We start from the raw sequence: 18191 nt of genomic DNA on the forward strand, positions 1-18191 counted from the left end.
CCATGCTCTTTCACTTCTCAATTATCATTTCTCTCTGGCAAAGTCCAAATTACACTGAAAGCTCCCTGAGGTGGAGAGCTTTCTTTTGCATTACTAGGAAGCATCTCCCGTGCAATTCCTGGAGCTGCAGGTGCTCTGAAATCACACAAAAAAAGAATATGTGCACCTTAAGGTCTAAAATGAGCAGAAAGCAAAACATTGTGCTTAGTTTGGTTACTAATGAGCGGTCCTAATTAGTTACAGGGGGGCTCATTTAATGCCTAGAACTAAGTAATTGCAGGATTTAATTAAATTAAGTAGAATGACTGTGGTCCCAATGTTGCAACTGGATCCAGCCAGGCACAGACATCACTCTCGCAGAACCACGGGCAAGATCAGCAATGAATAGAGCAAAGGATGCCAAAAGCGTTTTTTTTTTAATGGAAGGTTTAAAGGGATTAATGTGTAACTTAAAAGTGAAGTATGTCCAGGTATCTCAAAGTAGCAAAGAATTCACTTGTCTCAAGGAATTCCAGTCTTGAACAGCTGTGATATAACCCACCAGCGCAGTCTCACCAAGTCAGAGGCCTTACTTGTGGGTACCCATCTTCAAGAAAAATGAATTCATCCTGGCACAGGTGTAGAAAAGGGGGCAATTAGGGGAATGAGGAGAATATCTTTTGAAAGGAGACTAAAAAAGCTTGCCTTATTTGATCTAGCCAAAGGAAGGCGGAGAAGGGACACAACTGCTGTCTATAAACACAGAAGGGGGAGGGTGTGCGCGTGTGTACCAGGGAGGGAGAAGAGCCGTGTGGGTTAAAGGACAGCACTGACACCAGAACAAATGGGTGAACACTGACCATGAATTAATTTAGGTAAGATTTGTAACCACGACAGGAGGGAGGCTCTGCAACAGCCTTCTGCATGGAGCAAAGGAGACAGGTAACGAATAGGGCATAAGATGGAGTTTGATAAATTTATGAATGGCACTAGGGGATGTGGCTGGCTCTGACAGCTGGGGATTGGGCTCAGGGTCCCCACGAAGCCCCTTTTTGTCCTGTGTCCCTCTGGGCAGAAAGTGTTTTTCTAGCCATTTAATCCCCCTCAACTTGGGTGTATACACTGGCCAGAGATTTCACTGCGGCATCCTGGCCCAGTGAGCTGTGTGTGAACTCGAGCACACCATTTAGAGCAGAGCCCAAGCGCTGGAGACTTTCCTATGTCCTTTGGTCATCTGTTCCAATGGCCGAAAAACTCCCCTTCTAAAAACATGCGCCTTATTTTCATTTTGAACTTTGTTGACTTCAGCTTCTCACGACGGGAATGTGCTACGCCTTTGTCTGCCGGATAAAAGAACCTTCTGCTATCAGCTATCTTTTCCCTGGGGGGGTAATTATAGACTGCAGTCAAATCACCTCTTCACCTTCTCTCAATAAGCAAAATAGATTGAGCTCCTTCAGTCTCTGAGTGTAAGGCTCATTTTACGTACTACAGCCAGACCTACAGATGGCTCAGGCTGTGGTTTATTCATGAAATTCCTGGCTGGGGAGGGCTGCTATGCAAAGGTCTCGGTGTCACAGACTGAAGTAAGCAGCACGTCATGCTACATTTAGCAAATCCCATAAAATGAAAGCTGTTATTATTACAAATAGTGCAAACCACAGAAATACTGAAGGGAGAGACGCTCCTGGGACTGAGAGGCTGGTGAATGCCCAGCCCCAGATGAGAGATGGGTTATACGAGCATTTCGTAGGAACCCAAAGAGGTCATTGTAGAACTAAGGCTTTGCAGCATGAGGAAGTAGGTGATTCCCCTAGTTTCTTCCCTGGAAACATAAATCTCCAGGTGCACAATGGGGGCCTACAGAGGCAGATAAATTCCATGACAGCACCAGCACTCCCATCTGTTGTTGGTGTCGTCATGTCTGGACTGTCCCTCCCCTCACATGCAGATGCCTGCCCCAACCCATTCCCCCATCCTCTCCAACAAAGCCCCTGCCACAAAGCACCCGTTTCCACCCTGCACAGCACCCCCCCGAAACCCCTGGACACGGGCAGATCCTGGATTTTGAAATGGGGGGTGCAGATGGTGGGGTGCATCATCACCTAGAACACAACACACGTTTTTCTCTAGTTAAAAAAGAAACGAGAAGCTTCACTAATAAGTAGGGGCCCGGGGCTGTAGTTTTCCATTTCAGATTGAAGCAAAAAAACAAAAACTTTATTGGAACGTGCATTCCTTTTCTGTATCATGTATTATATATAACAACACAGCAAGGTAGGCCAAATAATCCCAAAATATTGTTTGATTAGGCCTGGCTTGGGGGCAGACTTTGTGGGTGCTCTGGGGCTCAAGCACCCACTGAAAAAAGTCTGGTGCTCAGCACCCATGAGCCATGGCTGCTTTGGTTTTACATGTTAGGCAAAAACCAAGTCCGTACTTATGAGTCCTGGAGTCATTACAGTCAAATGCACGTCTCTTTTTCACATTCATAAAATAAAAGCAAACTGTCTCGAGCATCTGGACAGTGCCTCCAGTGCTTCCCTGAAAGCGATTTCCACACCTGCGCTGACATTCCCTTGAGTTAGTATTTCCACACCTGAGTTTATGGTTTTAGGTAGCATTAAAAAACAGACTGCAGGGCTGTGCCATAGGAGCTCCCGTGACTCAGGAGCAGCTAAAAAGACAGCAGCATGGCAGACCTAGGGCTAGCTGGAGAAGTGGCACCATTAAAGACCATTTAAAAGAATTAGAGCAGGGGTGGGCAAAATGTGGCCTGGGGGCCAGATGTGGCCTGCCAGGCCATTCTATCCAGCCCGCGGGGGCCCCTAAAAAAAGTAGAAATTAATATTTATCTGCTCCTGGCTGCCTGTCATGCGGCCCTCGATGGCTCACCGAAACACAGTAAGTGGCCCTCCGCCCGAAATAATTGCCCGCGCTTGGATTAGAGGGTCATTAGCACCTGTGGTATGGAAGGTTTAGAAGGGACCAGAGAGATCAGCCAGCTTCATGGCTGTCTGCATAGGCAATTGGATTTAAATTTTGGATAGATCACCGCCCTATGCCCCATACCCCATGCCCATCCACATGCCCCCATACCCCAGGTCTTTTGCCGTTGTGTATCCCTTTAAATCCCATGCCCATGCCCCATTCCCGTACCCTGTACCCAATGCCCCAGGTTTTTTGCTGGTGCATAGCCTTTTAAATCCCAGTCCCATGCCTCATGTCTTTTGCTGGTGTGCACCCCTTTAAATCCCAATCCCCATGTCTTTTGCTGGTGTGCACCCTTTTAAATCCCAGTCTCCATGTCTTTTGCCGGTACGTATCCCTTTAAATCTCAATCCCAATCCCCATGTTTTTTGCCCGTGTGTACCCCTTTAAATCCCAAACCCATGCCCCATATTTTTTGCCGGTGCGTACCCCTTTAAATTCCCATCCACATCCCCTGACCAATCACAGCCGGAATTCCCGCACGGCACAAGAGAGCCGACGGCGGGCGGGAGGGACCAAAGAGCGAACTTTCCCCCAGCCTTCCCCTCCGCCCCGCCCCTTTCCTGGCACCGCCTTCTGATTAGCGCTGGCGGCATCAGAACCCTCCGCCCGCAGCCAATGGGAGCGCTGGAGGCCTCCGGCGAGGGGCCGGCGATTGGTGGGCGTATCGAGCCAATGGGCGCGCGGCGAGGCGTTGATATAAGGCGGCGCGGGCGCTGAGGCGGAGCAGTGCTCCGTGCAGCCGGTGGCCGGGACGGGCCTTGCTCTGCTCCTCTGCGCGGGCCCTCTGGAGACGTTTCCCCTCAGAATTGATTCTTAGCCTTCCTGTGCTTCTTTTTCGTTTGTTTGTTTTTTGATTCCTCCCCGTCACTTCCGCCTCGCTTCCTCTCCCGCTTCCGCCTCCTCTTCCGGCCGCTTCAGCCGAGGGGCGTCGCGATGCTGTCGGCAGCGGCGGGGGGCCCCGGGCCCGGCGGCTTGGAGCGGCGCGGCGGCCGCTTCAGCGTCCTCACCTGGGAGCAGGTGCAACGGCTGGACCAGATCCTGGGCGAGGCCGTGCCCATCCACGGCCGCGGCAACTTCCCCACCCTGGCCGTGCGGCCGCGCCGGATCGTGCAGGTGAGCGGGGTTGCACCTTGTAGACCCCCTACGTCGGGCGCCCCCTGCTGTGGAGGGTGAGGCGTGGATGACATCTCCCTGGCCCTGAGGAGCTTGGGCTGGCGGTGTGGAAGGGGTTAAACCTCCCCCCCACCCCCTCTGCCTTGTAGCTGGCAGCGTGCAAGGGGTTAAACCTTGCTCTGCGCTGTGGAGACGGGGTTAAACCCACCTTGCTGCGAGCTTCCTTGCTCTGTGCCATGTGGCTGGCAGTGTGGACGGGGTTAAACCCACCCTGTTGCAGGCTGAAGTGGCTCCTTCCCTGCCCCCCAATCCCTCTGCCTTATAGCGGGTAGCATGCAAGGGGTTAAACCTTGCTGCCAGCTTAGGTGACCCTTTTCTTGCTCCCGGCAGTGTGGACGGGGTTAAACCCACCCTGTTGCAGGCTGAGGTGGCTCCTTCCCTGCCCCCCCAATCCCTCTGCCTTATAGCGGGCAGCATGCAAGGGGTTAAACCTTGCTGCCAGCTTAGGTGACCCCTTTCTTGCTCCCGGCAGTGTGGACGGGGTTAAACCCGCCCTGCTGCAGTCCTGCTGCCCAGGGGCTGGAGCTTGGCCCGGCCCCTGCAGGAGGGGGGAGCCTGTACGGTGTCCCAGGAGGGTCTGCATCTTGGGGGCAGGCCGACCCGAGCCTTTCCTGAAAGGTTCCTGCAGACCCTGGACTCTGCGCTGGGGCTGGGCCTGTGCTCGCTGCTTTACTGTCTGCTTATATGGGGCTTGGAATCTGCTAGCAGAAAATAAAACTGCTGAGACAGTGAGATCTGGTCTCCTGCCTTTGGCATCTTGCCACGTGGGCTCAGAAATTCCCTAGCTGAAGCAATTGCGTTTAACTAGCCAAATCCAAGGTGGTGGCTGCGTAGTTGCTGAATCCAGACCGAGGCCGAGGAGTCTTGCTGTTAGCTCTTGAAAAGAGATGCACACGGCTCCAGTTTCCTTCCAAATCCTTGTCATGCAAGCTGAGGTACAAGGCTGACCTCCATTCCCAGGAGTCCTCACAGCAAAGTCCATTTAGATAGAGCTGCTTTTATTAATCTTCTCTAGCCCCAAATGTTCACTCCAGGGGCACAGAGGCGTTGAAGGTAGGAAGAATTTTTCCCTGTTTTAGATAAAAAGCTTATTTTTTAAATACCTTAATCTAATAAATACCTTGTCTAGTACAGCTTGCCATAGACCCATTCTGTAATCGGATCCGTGCAAAGCTTTTTCCTCTGTAAGAGACTACTTTAGTGCATGACTAAAGTAGCACAAGTCGGCCGATGACTCCCTGTATGCCTGAAGAAGGGTGTTTGTGCCCAAAATGTTGCAAAGGACAATTTTTTCCAACTGCCCAATTGGTCTAATAAAAGAGATCACCTCTACCTCAAGAACCTTGTTGGCCTGTGACCAACACTGCAACCAACACCCTTTACTAGAGCTTTCACAATGACTAAACTCGGACCTTTATCTGCACATGCTTGTTACATAACTGGAAGGTTTATGAGCAACTTCTGTGCTGTTCTAGGTGCAGCAGGTCCTATTAAAAGGCCTGGTTTAGGCTCCTTTGTAAAAGTAAAGCTCTGAGTTGACCTCAATTATCTGAGTGTCAAGGGGATGTCGAATGTTTGGATTTGTCGGTGTAAATTAATGTTGGGACATGATGACCTTATTTCAGATTCTTGAGGTCTGGAGCATCAAAAGCTGAGCTTGTAGCTGAAGGGACAGACTGATGCAGGTTTTTTTTTCCTGTACAGCTCCATGGGTAGCTGAAACTGTAGTAATTTGTTAGAATGTGCATTAGAGACCTAATCTGTAGTCGGCTGTAGCAAAAGTAATGCGTAACATTGAAGGGGCACTCCCAATTTGAAATGGGCTGGAGCTGTATTTCTTAACTAAAGCACTAGAAGACTTAAAAATTAATTCTTAACGTCTGAGGTTATTTTAAATTATGATGCTGCCTCTGCCTCTACAGTTTGTACAATTTGACATTGAAGGCGAGTAGCTATGAGACCTGTTTGCATTAAATGTTTCCATTAGCATTTTAAAACGCAGGACTTGCTTCTCCAAAAAAGGTTTTTTCATTTAAATGTCAGTCCAAATGCAAGTGTCCTTCAGTTCTTGCCAAATTGACAGTAATCTGCATAGTTTGTGCCCCAATCTAATCTTTCTAAATTAACAAACTGTTTAAAACAAAGTAATAAACACTGGTTAATATTAAAGCTAACAACAGTGTTTAAATAGGCTGCTGCATATTCATGTTTGGGAGGCTACTTCATTCCTCAGTAATGACTCATCAAATGTTAAAATCTAGCATGCTGGCTTCTAATTAAAAAGGCTGTTCACAAAGCAAAAACCAGACTCTTTCACAAGAAACTAACCTCTAAGATTTGTAGGCCTGAACTGTTTGTTTCACTTTTAAAAACAATTAAAGGGGATCTGAAAGATGTTGCAACTACATTGTATTTAAAAAAAAAAAAAAAAAAAGGCATGAGCTGAATTTGTGTTCAGGTTCAAGCTGCATCAGTTGGATTGCTGGAGTGCTAAAAGTGCATGCATCTGAGGTTCAAAGCCTAATGAAATCTCATTGAACAAATTATGAGAAACTACTATTGGTGCTAAATTTAGTTTCTGTGTAGTAGAAGAAACCTGCCAGCACTTCTAGAAGCCAGATAGCTAGTATCAAATGTTCCATTTAATGCTAGCAGTAAGTAACTTTAAACTAAAGAGCCCATCTTCCTCGGTGCCAAAGCTGTAATGACTGATGAAAAGCATTGCAACTAGCAATTTCAGATACTAAATACTGAGGACAGTAGCTTCAATTTAGATAGTCCATCTAGCAGCTTCTGCACACAGGTTTGACTAATCTGAAGCAAGCAACCAAAAAAGGCAGTTACTACTTATACTTGGCTCATACAGTTTGTTACCTAAATGATGATATAGAAAACCAGTCCAAAAGCAGGCAGCGACAAAACCTGATGGTCCAAATCAGTTCTCTACCAATATATTGAGTAACCCTGTTAGCTTCACAGGAAGCTGATCCCGACCACGATCTCCTGGGAGTGGTCTGTTCCCCTTATCACTTAATCCCATAGCAGTCAGTGAACAATAGTTCAAATACTCCTTTTCCTCTGCTACAGCTCTGGTTCATAACAAAGCCTTTTGCATAGGTAAGGTTTCAAGTGTCCTTTTCATAGATCGCATCAAAACATTTAAACAAAACACTTAAACCCTGTTCAGAAGGCCTTACTGTGGCTAGCAAGCTTCTAGCTATATCCTGTCCAAAGAAATGGAGCTATTCTAAAGAAGCTGTCTCATCCCTGGTGCCTGTTGCCATTTCATGCCAAAGATTTTTCCACTAGCTTTGGGGGGTAAGGATTGCACCAGTAGGGAGTAGAATGTGTGAGAGATGGTGGACCTGATGGTTATTATTCTTTTGAGGACCAACGCTACTCTAAAGGTCACAACTGTATCCCCACGAATTTCTTTATTAACATGCTGCATACACAGGAAACCTGACTTAACTCTACAGTTACAGCAATCAGAAGGAACTGGCGTGAAATCTTATTTGACCTTCATACTTGAAACTTAGTTTAATTTGTTGTCACGTCTCCAAAAATACACTGAACAAAATCTGAATGGCAGAAGAAAAATGTATAACTTTTTTTTCCCCTAAAACTTCTGTCCCAAAATCTGTAGCCTTCTAAACTCTTTGGATTTAAAAGTAAGGTTGTATGTGCTGATAGGTATTTGATGCTTTTAATGTTAAATAGTTTACTAGTTAACAGTTACCTGACACTAGAATCTTACAATTTGGCAATGAGCTCAGGCATACTTCCAGTTTGAGAGCCACAGTAACTAGTGCTAAAGAATAATTGAGAAATACACCAGCTCTATAAAATATAACATCTTGAATGATTTTTTTCCCCCTAATGGTTAAACTTTGATCCAAGTGCTCTTTGCTTCCTTGAAAGTATATCTGACTATAGGACTAGGATAACAACCCTTCACAGAAGTAGCTGATGTTAAGATAGTGCCCTAGCTTTGACATAACTAACTTCTTATCCCTTGCCTCTTTAACCTTCTAGTAAGTGGTGCTGGTTCTAACTTGACCTTCAGGAACCTTACTTGGTTTAGGCCATGTTTGCCCAACCAGGGGGAAAAGGAGCAGTGACTTGCAATCCGAGCTAAGCATTGACAATGCGGTAGTAGAAGTCATTAAGATTATTTGAAATGGCAGTGTTCCAAGCTGCCTCTTCCAGGTAGTGTCCTCTAGTAACCTTATTCCTACATCAGACTTCTCATCTTAGTTGCATTTCAGTTTGAATTCACAGTTGTAGCAGAAACTTTCAGGGAAAGAGACTTTCTCTATCGGTGCTCAAATGCTTCAGTGTTTTCAGGATCTTTCCTCACTTCAGACATTAGGTAAAATGAAAGCAAACTGAAGCCTGAAGTTTTCAAGGTTCTTGGGGACTCCTGTGGGATGGGGGGGTGGAGGGAAAGAATCACAGCTCTTTAATTCTCAAATTTGTCTCCAAGTAGAGTGAGGTAGCCAGGCTATGCCAAAAGATTTGATCTGAGCTCCTGATGGGAGTTTACAGAGCTCAGTTGGTACCTGGTGTCTGCATTAGATCACACTGTTAAAGGCTTAAAGTTATTTCAGTTCATTTTTAAATAATGACAGTGATTCAGCTTCATATTAAATGAACAAAGCTTACAAAGTGCATTTGTGGGTGTGTCAGTGACTTTTTTTTTCCTATTCTGCCTGCTCAATAGTGAAGTAACTTTAACTTCTGTAAGATAAAAGCTGCCTCTTATGAAACTGGCAGTGTGTCAAACTCCAAAAACTGACACACTGGAAATTATTAGGATACACTTACTAGTCAGGACATGAACCTGCATACTCATGGCAAGTGCATTTCAGCAGCTCTGGCATCTGAATTTGCCTTTAATGAGCCATGGCAAGGAGAACTTCTTAATAGACTCCAGTTCCATAAATTGGGGCTGCTACAGTCCAATTCTTTCTGCACTTGGATTCCTTGGATTGGTTGCAGTTGAATTTATGGATTGGGACTTTCCAAATCTCCTTCTCCGGAATCGAGAGCTGTGGCTGGGATATGGTAGGGAAGGGGAGCAGAACTTGCAGTGAGCCTGCTGCTTCAGGATAATGTTGTGGGGAAGTTGAGAATGCAACTTAAACAGGAGCAGAAATACATGCTTGCCTTGTGGTTGGAGCACATTTAATATAAGGTAGCAAGTAAACCAGTCCTGCTTCCACGTTCTAGGATTGCTGTAAATTGTGCATGCTCTTTAAAGTGCACTTCTTTGCAATTTTTTTCTCTCAGCTAGCTAACTTTTAAATTAGTTAGCTCATCTCATTTTGGCTTTGCTAGACTGAAACATGCAGACATGCATCCGGCTTGCTTATTGCTACGTTAAGCTCTAACACTTCATTCCCAAAATGTTACTTTCTTGGTGCAGACAATAAGACTCTCTTTGTATCTCAGGTGGTCCGCAGCCGTCTGGAAAAGAGAGGCGTTGCAGTCCATAATGTGAGATTGAATGGTTCGGCAGCCAGCCATGTCCTACATCAAGATAGTGGCCTGGGGTACAAAGACCTGGACCTCATTTTTGGTGTGGATCTGAAAAGTGAGGATGTGTTCCAGCTGGTTAAGGATGTGGTCATGGACTGCCTCTTGGACTTCCTCCCAGAAGGAGTAAACAAAGATAAGATCACCCCTATGACTCTAAAAGAGGCATATGTGCAAAAGCTAGTGAAAGTGTGTAACGAAACAGACCGCTGGAGCCTCATATCGCTGTCCAACAACAGCGGGAAGAACGTGGAACTCAAGTTCGTAGACTCTCTCAGGCGGCAGTTTGAATTCAGTGTGGACTCCTTCCAGATCATACTGGATTCACTGCTGCTGTTCAGCGAGTGTTCAGAGAACCCCATGTCTGAGAACTTCCACCCTACAATCACTGGGGAAAGCATGTATGGGGACTTTGAGGAAGCAATGGACCACCTCAGGAACAGAGTCATTGCCACCAGGAATCCAGAGGAAATCAGAGGTGGTGGCCTTCTGAAGTACTGCAACCTCTTGGTGAGAGGATTTAAGCCCAAATCAGAAGTGGATATGAAGGCACTACAGAGATACATGTGCTCCAGGTTTTTCATAGACTTCTCTGACATTGGTGAGCAGCAGAGGAAGCTAGAGTGTTACCTTCAGAGTCACTTTGTTGGCATGGAAAGCAAAAGATACGAGTACCTTATGACCCTGCACAGGGTGGTGAATGAGAGCACTGTATGCCTGATGGGTCACGAAAGGAGGCAAACTCTGACCCTCATTGCCATGCTGGCTGCAAGGGTCCTGGCTGAGCAGAGCATCATCCCAACCGTCACAAACGTTACCTGCTACTATCAGCCAGCACCGTATGTCAGTGAAATAAACTTCAACTACTATGTTGCCCACGTGCAGCCCCTTCTGCCTTGCAGTCACTCCTATCCAACGTGGCTTCCCTGTAATTGAGCATGGATGACACTCAGGACCTCCGCTCCAAAGCGTTTCCTTGCCTTTGGGAGCCTTTCGGGAAGACCTGCAACAAAAAGAAACTTGCTGGACTCTTGAGCACGACTGTCTTGTTCCAACAGTCCTAGGAACTAGCGCTGTCTGCTGTACACTCTAGAGATTGGATGTGCAGTGTTATGGAAACTAGACCTATTTGAGATGTTTACAGGAAGACTGAATCACTTAGTGAATTATGTAGGCAATTGAGGGTGGGGTGTGTTAGGGGGAGACTACAGACTTAGAATAAGATAGAGCTGCACTGCCCCAAAATGCAAAAGGATCTAACTTTTTTTTTTTTTTTTAAGTGCAGAAGTGTTATGGGTTGTGCAGACTCGTGGTTTCTGAAGATAGAAGCCAGAGTGGCTAATTACTTCGAAGGACCAAAGAATCCTGTTTAAGTGCCTGTAACAACATAAAACACAATTGTACTGTAAACTTTATTTTTCAGGGGCTGAGGTCCCGAGTGCTTGAGTGGGGAGTCTCAAAAAGAAAAAAAAGAAAAAAGGAAAAAAAAAAAAGGGGGGGGGAGTGTTTGTTTGCGGGGCGGGGGGGGGGGTCACCTGATCATTTCTAGTAACCGAACTGAAGCAGATGTTGGATTGCAGGTTACATGTTGCTAAGGTTTTTGGCATGGCTTGCTGCCTATGAAGGATCGGCTGTGGCAAATAGCGGTCCAAGTTGAGTTGCACAGAAATGGGGTTAGCTTTGGTTGACTACATGTAAAATGCCTAAGCATAATATGGGAGGGTTAGGCAGGGAGGAGGGAGGGAAAAATGCATGGTGGCAAAAGCTGTGCTGAGCTTTGGAGATGGAAAGCAATAGGGGGGTTTACATGTGTAATGACTATTTAAAAAAAAAAAAAAGTCCCAAGTCTGCAGTGCCAAATGTAACTATGTACATAAACAGTAAAGCTAAGAGTCTGTTTTGGAGTCTGCCTGTGGCTTCACCAATACATAACCATATATTTTCTAGGGAATTTGAAATGCTACTTTTTTGGCATGCAGTGTGGTTTTAATGCACAAAGCCAGTGGCCAGCTGGGTTATCTAGAAAAGACTAGGCTTGTCTTGAAGCACAAACTGACTCGCTGGCTAGTCAAACCATTATCAGCGATAGCAACTACCATGGTGGCTGGAGCCAGTTTTAGGTCAAATGTACAGAACCTGGTCCCTCGATACTAGAATGCTGTTGAATGAATCCAGCAGACTCTTTCCATTTGAGCCTCCTTTGGCTCAGACTTCTTCCTTCCTGTGCCCATCTTCATGCCCTTTCTTCAAAAGCAGCCTGTTTCCACATCTGAGCAACAGATACATTTGAATTTAAAATGCGAGCTTAGAAATGGAACTTGTCTAGCTGTTACTTCATTTTGTGCAAAAATCAGTTTGGCCTTAGGAACAGAGAGATCCTCTCGTGACTCTCCTTCCTCCCCTCCCCCCCCCCCCCCCGCTTAAAAAACAAACAAACCAAAACCTTTTATGCCTGTGGGAGTTTTGGTACATCTTATGCAAGTATATTGACTTTGAAGTTGCTGTGATGTCTAGAGCACAAAAAGTCCTGCCCTGAGCTGTCTGAAGTGAATACCCCTCCTTTTGGAACATCGCATCTCAGGCTTAACTATGCATTATTTGTGGGGAGAGGGGGCGGAAGGGGGTTTAAAGCTCGTACAGTAGAGACATCTGGCATTTTAGCCATCAGCTCTACTGCTCAGAATATATGATGCAAGCCACTTCATAGCGCTTTCTAAGTGGCTAACAAAACGTGAGCACTTATTTACTAATTTTGCTTTTTGGTCCTTGACAACACTGTACCATGGCTGGGCTGACTGAACAGTCTAATTAATAAAGATTAGATATTTGGAATGTGAATAACCAGAACTTTACCTTCTTGGTGCTGGGAGGGGATGTGTGGAGTGGGGTGGGAGCAGGGAATGTGTGGCTTGTACAGCTTAGTGAACACTAACTAGCTTAAATCCTGTTTCCCAACCACTTCTTATCCAGTATGAACTGAAGAGGAACAGGTCCCTGCCACTGTCGTAGTTAAGGGGTTTAACAATGACCTCTTGTAAATAGTTTTGTACTTTCAGAACAAATAGTTGAAAGCTTTAAAGGTAAACTCCACTACGTAGCAGTTTAACTTCCTGATGCCCAGAGCCTTACTTCGGTTGCAATGCCTGACGAAAAAGAGTTTGAGACCAGTCTTCCCTTGTGCTGAAAAAAACAAACCGGTTTAACGGCTGCTTTTGAGAACTAACTAGGATCTCTAGGTATGCAATCTTCACTTTGAATATACTCGCTTCGAGGAGCAACCTGTTTTTGCACTGTTTAGCTAAGCTTCAGATTAGCGCAGATGAGATGTAAGTGTGCTGCTGCTTGATTTGCAGGCTCTTCACTTTTTATCACAAGCATGTAGGCTGGCGTGCTAAACAGAGAGAACTCCCTCCTTCCCCTCGTAGAATGTAAAGGTTCCCAACCACCAAAGGCTTGATGGGGGGGAATTTAAAATAAGATTGCACTTTGATTTGTGGAGTGTGTGTGGTGAAATTCTTGTGAATGGGGTTGAATTGGCATTTTCCAGATATTTGGAGTGTGAGATCATGCTGCCTCTTGTGAGGGGGAAAAATTGGAAGATTCCAATAGTTTGAATGGCACTTTTTAATTTTGTTTCAAATGTGCATTTTTTTTCCTACACCTGTATCACTTGTCATGCAATGGGCTTGACATAAAGACTCACTAGATTCTTTAGAATCTGTTACAAATAAATACAGTGTATTCAAATGTGTCGAATTACTTTTTTCATTGTTTACCTGTCCTCCTACGGTTAATGCAGTTTTCACTAATTCTGGCTCTTGCTAATTGGAATAAAAAGCTAACTGGATGCTTTGGGATAAGAAGGCAGGCCTGTTCTGTGCATGCTTGCTGGGATTATGACTTAATCTCAAAGTTTCCAAATACTGCTTGTACACTAGCATGAACTGAAGCAACTACAGAGGCTTGGAGTAAGTGACTTATAGGGAGCAATCTTAGTGGCAATCATACCAGCAACCCAAACGCTTTCGACTTAACCCTTGTTCTTCAGCTGAGTGCGCACTCTTTCCTAGCTGCTTGTCATACTACTTTTGGGGGAATACGTCCTGGCTGCTGCCTCGGTTGGTAGGGAATAGTTTATCTCGCATAAGTCCTGTTCTGTGAAGACTGGAATACTTAATCACTGCCGCAGTCTTTCAACAGCTTGACCTGCTGCTGCCAGTCTTCACTGATTTATAGTAATGGACCCGACTCGCTTTGGCTCTATTTCTTCCAAGCTCTGCATTCTGCACACCTAACTGCTCAGGCAGGTGGGCTAAATGTTTCCAGGGGAGCACCTATATGGGGCCAACTTCCAGGAGAGCTCAGTACTGTGTTACTGAACCTCAACTGTTGAGTGTGCTGGTTTACTGAGCTCTCTAAAATGACTAGCACTAGGTGTGGGCATAAACCCTTCAGAAATCTCTGGCCCTAATCCAGCCTAAGACAAAGTTTCACTTCAGTCTGGTTCTGTTGCATCAAACATGATCGCATGTCAGGAATGCTTCCAGCAGCAAAAAACACTCTCGGGGTTACTGTGATTCTCTAAACACTTCGCCCATTTGGGGGCCAAATCTTCCCTTGATGAGAACAGTCTAGTCTGTGGCTAGCCTTTCGATTGGCACCAGGTACTGGAGGCAGACATGCCCCTTCCTGCCTGTACAAAGTGGGGATAGCCCTGCTCTTCTGTTGGAGCTGTACACATCGACTGAACTGTGTCTGCTCGGAGTGGTTGACGGTGGGTAGTGCTAAACTGCAGATGACAGCAGGCAGGCAGCCAAGCAACTTAAACTTCATCCTGAGCTCCAAGCCCATTCCTCTCCCCAGCATGCCTCAAATCTGTGAGGGTAGATACTGCCTTACTAGAGTGACTGTCAACCCAGCTCTTCTTTCGGGTATTTCCTCATCACTGCTACTAGGTCCTGCAAAATGACTGTTCATGAGCTGGTGAATGGGCTGCCTTTCTGAATCTGTGACCCTGAGCAAAGCAGCAAAACCCCTGACGGGGTTGGCCTTCCATTGTTTGAAGCGGATCAGACTATACAAAGGGATGTTGGTGGAAAGTACTAGTTATGATCAGAAAGGGGCTATCTGTGTTTACAACTGAGATGTGGATCCCTCTTTTGTTAATTATAAAATAAAATGTATATTTTCTCAAATGTTGTCTGTCGTCCTTGCTTAGCACACATGGCATGAGGCCTATTCTGCAGTCAAGTAGGATTGTGACTAAATATCTGGCTTGCATTCAGTATGTGCCCAGCAAATTCCCCAGCAGCAGTATTGATTGCCTCTCCAGCAGTAGCTCATGTAGTGGAACACACCATGTCAGTCTTGAGCCTTTTTCCTTGAGTGCTTGGCTAGCCCTCTTACTGAAAAGCCTTTCATATGGCAGCACTTGGTCTAAGCTTACCAGCCAATACAGCTGCTGGTGCTTGGTGGAGCTAGGCACTCATGGTGGTAGGTGTGCAGCCCTCTTGTAGGGATATGATCATATCTGATTTCTAGTTTGCAAAGTGACTGCCATGGCAAGTACCCCACTCTCAGTCTCTTGGTTTACAGCTTCTATCTGCCTGGTTGGGCCCAGAAACGAGTTGTTTTCTGCTCACTGTACCAGCATTTGTCCCTCTTTCAGTCTCAGGCAGCAACCTCAGCAGTCTGGCATTCTTGCCATTGCTCCCATTGTTTTTACCCTGGCGCAAAAAAGCGACAGAAGCCGCACTTGGAGTTGGACAGATGCAAACGTGTTGGGGAAACTTTTGCCTCTGCTTGCTGTCAGACAGTAAATGATGCAGACAGCTGCTGAGGCTTCCTGTGACTTGCATTGCCCTTCCTCAAGAAGGAAGGCTTCCTGCAGGTCACCTCCCCTTGGAGGGGGCTGGGCAGAGGGACTGGACTTCATGCCTCGGGCTTGGAAACCTATGTGATTGGGGGGGGGAAGGGCTTTTAGGGCAATTTGGGAAGTCTACTACAGTCTTCTGTACCTACCTGACACCTGAGGGTAACCAGAGCTATGCATTAGCTCTTACTGTGATGCTACTAAAGAACATGAGCTCATGTTGAATCTGATCACAGGTCCATCTAGCTTAGTATGCTACCTTTCTCATAGTAGCAGAATGCAAATACTAAGGTATGTGAGCTAATTGAGACCCATCCCAATAGCCCAAACTATTAGTCTGCGATGCTGGGTGGTGTTAGCCCTATTTACCTGGTTTGTAAAAAGGGGTGGAGAGGGGAACAGATGATTAGATGATTTTAAAATGGGAGGGCTGACTAATTGAGGCTCGAGCATGAGTTTGAGCTCTCTAGTTCTGCCATGGATTTTTTTTTTGGAGCGTTCTTCCCCATTAGAAGGGCAGGGAGATCTGTATGACGGGCTTGTCTGGGTTTGATTTTGGTAATGCCCGGATGGCTGAGGATTCTTGGACTGAGGGCTCTCCAAATGCAGACTAGCGTGGTTACAGTATTTAGATGGCTTGGAATATACAGTGCATGTGGATAAAAATGCCTGTGGCAGCTAGAGCAGGCATCTCCTGGGAGGAGGCGGCCTGAGCCAGGCAGCTTGGAGCTCAGATGAATGAGCTCCTTTAGAGGCAATTTCTGCCTGATATTTTAAGAGAGGTTTTTGGAGCTTTCAGAGCGGAGACTAGCACCTCTACTGATGTTGAGACGGTGGCACTCAACTCTTCCAATTTAAAGATAACTTCTGAATGCTGACCAGCTCTCTCGTACTGCAGTTTTCCTTCTAACCCGGCTGCCTGCCCCCCCAGTTCCTGGTGAGGTGGTGGTGAATATACTGTTTGCAAGTATCTGGGATGAAAGCAGCCTCTGTCTGCAAGGCTCCTCTTTCCATTTATAGCTGTGTTTAAGCAATGCAGCACACAGAAGCTTTGCAGCCTTCTCTTGTGCCTGGTGCCAAGCTTGAGACACATCTCGCATTGATATGCAGATACTACGAGCAGTCTGGTCTCAGCAGGGCTGAGCTGCCTGAGGATGTCACAGAAATGGTGTCCCTGTGCTGTGGTCCCGAGACTGTTGCAGGCAGTTTATCACGTTCATGTTGTTCAGGCAAAGTGCCTGATCCTTGGAAATGCTGGCCAGTGCTTAGATCTCACAAGAGCAGACCCAGAGACGGCAACAGCAGTGCTTGCTCGGAGCGAGACTAGCACATCTTGTCTCTTGGCACGCGGCCACTAGCTGGCTGCTCTTGCTGCTCGCTTGAGATTACAGATTAGGCCTAACTCCTGCAGATTAGATCCAGATTTGTCCTAACACTGACCTCTGGGAACAGGCAAGTCATGGCCCACAGCACCTTTTTTAAGATCAGTTGCTTTTTGCAGGCACACATCAACCAATGTGCAGTCACCAGGCATAGATGCCTGCCCTGTTTCTCTTACTCTGCTGGCAGTGTGGTTTCTTAGAGGCCTCCTGTTTTGAAGCCCTCAAATGGTGCTTTATTTTGGGCCTCTTGGCACCTCAGTAAGGAGTGCTCTCCTACAAACTTGTCTCATGGGTCAGGATTGGAAAACGGGTTCTTTCGCTCTAGGCTGAGCCACTGGTTTGTTATGTGAAGAAGGCAAATTGCACTAATTGTCCACTCATTTGACTGAGCACTCGTTTAAATCACATGGGGAGGGGGTTGTTTGTTTTTTGTGTTGTTTTTGCTTCAAAAACCAAAAAAACAAAACTGCAGATCAGTTTGGCTTTCCAGGTAACTCGGGACCCAAAGTGCAGAGTGTACTCTGGGCAGGGGAGGTGGCACTGCCCCTGGAGTGTTTATCCCTGCGGATCATGATCTGTGGCCTTGGCTAAGTCAGTTCATTGTCCTGTGCCTCAGTTTCCCTATTTCTAAAATGGGTATAATGACTCTTCCAAAGTGGGGGAAATGAGGCATGCTGCTGCTGTCCTTTAGGAAGCAGGTGCAGCATGGTGTTGTGTTGAGGAGCGGGTTAGGCTGTGCTGCTCTCGGGAGCAGGGGATGCATGCTCCATACTCCTCAAAGCTAAAGTGCCATCTCTAGGATGACCGCTGTGACACCGCTGTTGTGCAGTTGCCCTCTTACGTCTTTCGGGGACCACTGCCCTTTTGGTGACCCAGGCTGGAAAGATCCGTCAAGCTTGCCTTCCTTTCCAACCGCACTGGGTCAGCGGCCTGATCCTGAGAGAAGCTGAGCACCCTGGCTGCTTTGGTGGCCAAGGGGATTCCACTAGGTTCTGCATCCTATGGGCTTTAGCCCAGACCCTTGTGCCAGAGTTGATCCTTGCCCCACACTGCCACCACTGCATGTTTACACTGCTTATCTTGGTACTATCGACATGCAGTTTCAGTGAGAGCAGTGTCACCCTGCCTTCAAAGCAGCAGCAAGCAGTACACTCCAAGTGGTGTTTATGTATGGCCTACATTTTGCATCTTAGCATAAGGAGTTGGATGGGTTACACCCTTTCTTCCCCTTTAGCTCCCAGGGCGGCGTGGCT

The 18191-nt window shown here is 46.6% G+C and overlaps 1 protein-coding gene across 1 annotated transcript; it reads left to right on the plus strand.

The window, feature by feature from the left end:
- Window positions 1–3687: 3687 nt before the first annotated feature.
- TENT5B (terminal nucleotidyltransferase 5B) lies at window positions 3688–13431 on the plus strand. The gene is made up of 2 exons (XM_006270219.4): window positions 3688–4086; window positions 9601–13431. Exons 1-2 carry the CDS (start codon window positions 3907–3909, stop codon window positions 10618–10620), a joined length of 1200 nt encoding a protein of 399 aa, XP_006270281.1. The 5' UTR covers window positions 3688–3906; the 3' UTR covers window positions 10621–13431.
- Window positions 13432–18191: the final 4760 nt, after the last annotated feature.

Source organism: Alligator mississippiensis, chromosome 6, assembly GCF_030867095.1.
Source record: "Alligator mississippiensis isolate rAllMis1 chromosome 6, rAllMis1, whole genome shotgun sequence".
Classification (NCBI taxonomy): Eukaryota; Metazoa; Chordata; order Crocodylia; family Alligatoridae; genus Alligator; species Alligator mississippiensis.

Bases quoted from the DNA above. Each gene is read 5' to 3' on its own strand.
- TENT5B (XM_006270219.4), top strand. From the start codon at position 3,907: ATGCTGTCGGCAGCGGCGGGGGGCCCCGGGCCCGGCGGCTTGGAGCGG. The intron at 4,087-9,600 runs GTGAGCGGGGTT...TTTGTATCTCAG, and splicing joins GGCCGCGCCGGATCGTGCAG to GTGGTCCGCAGCCGTCTGGA.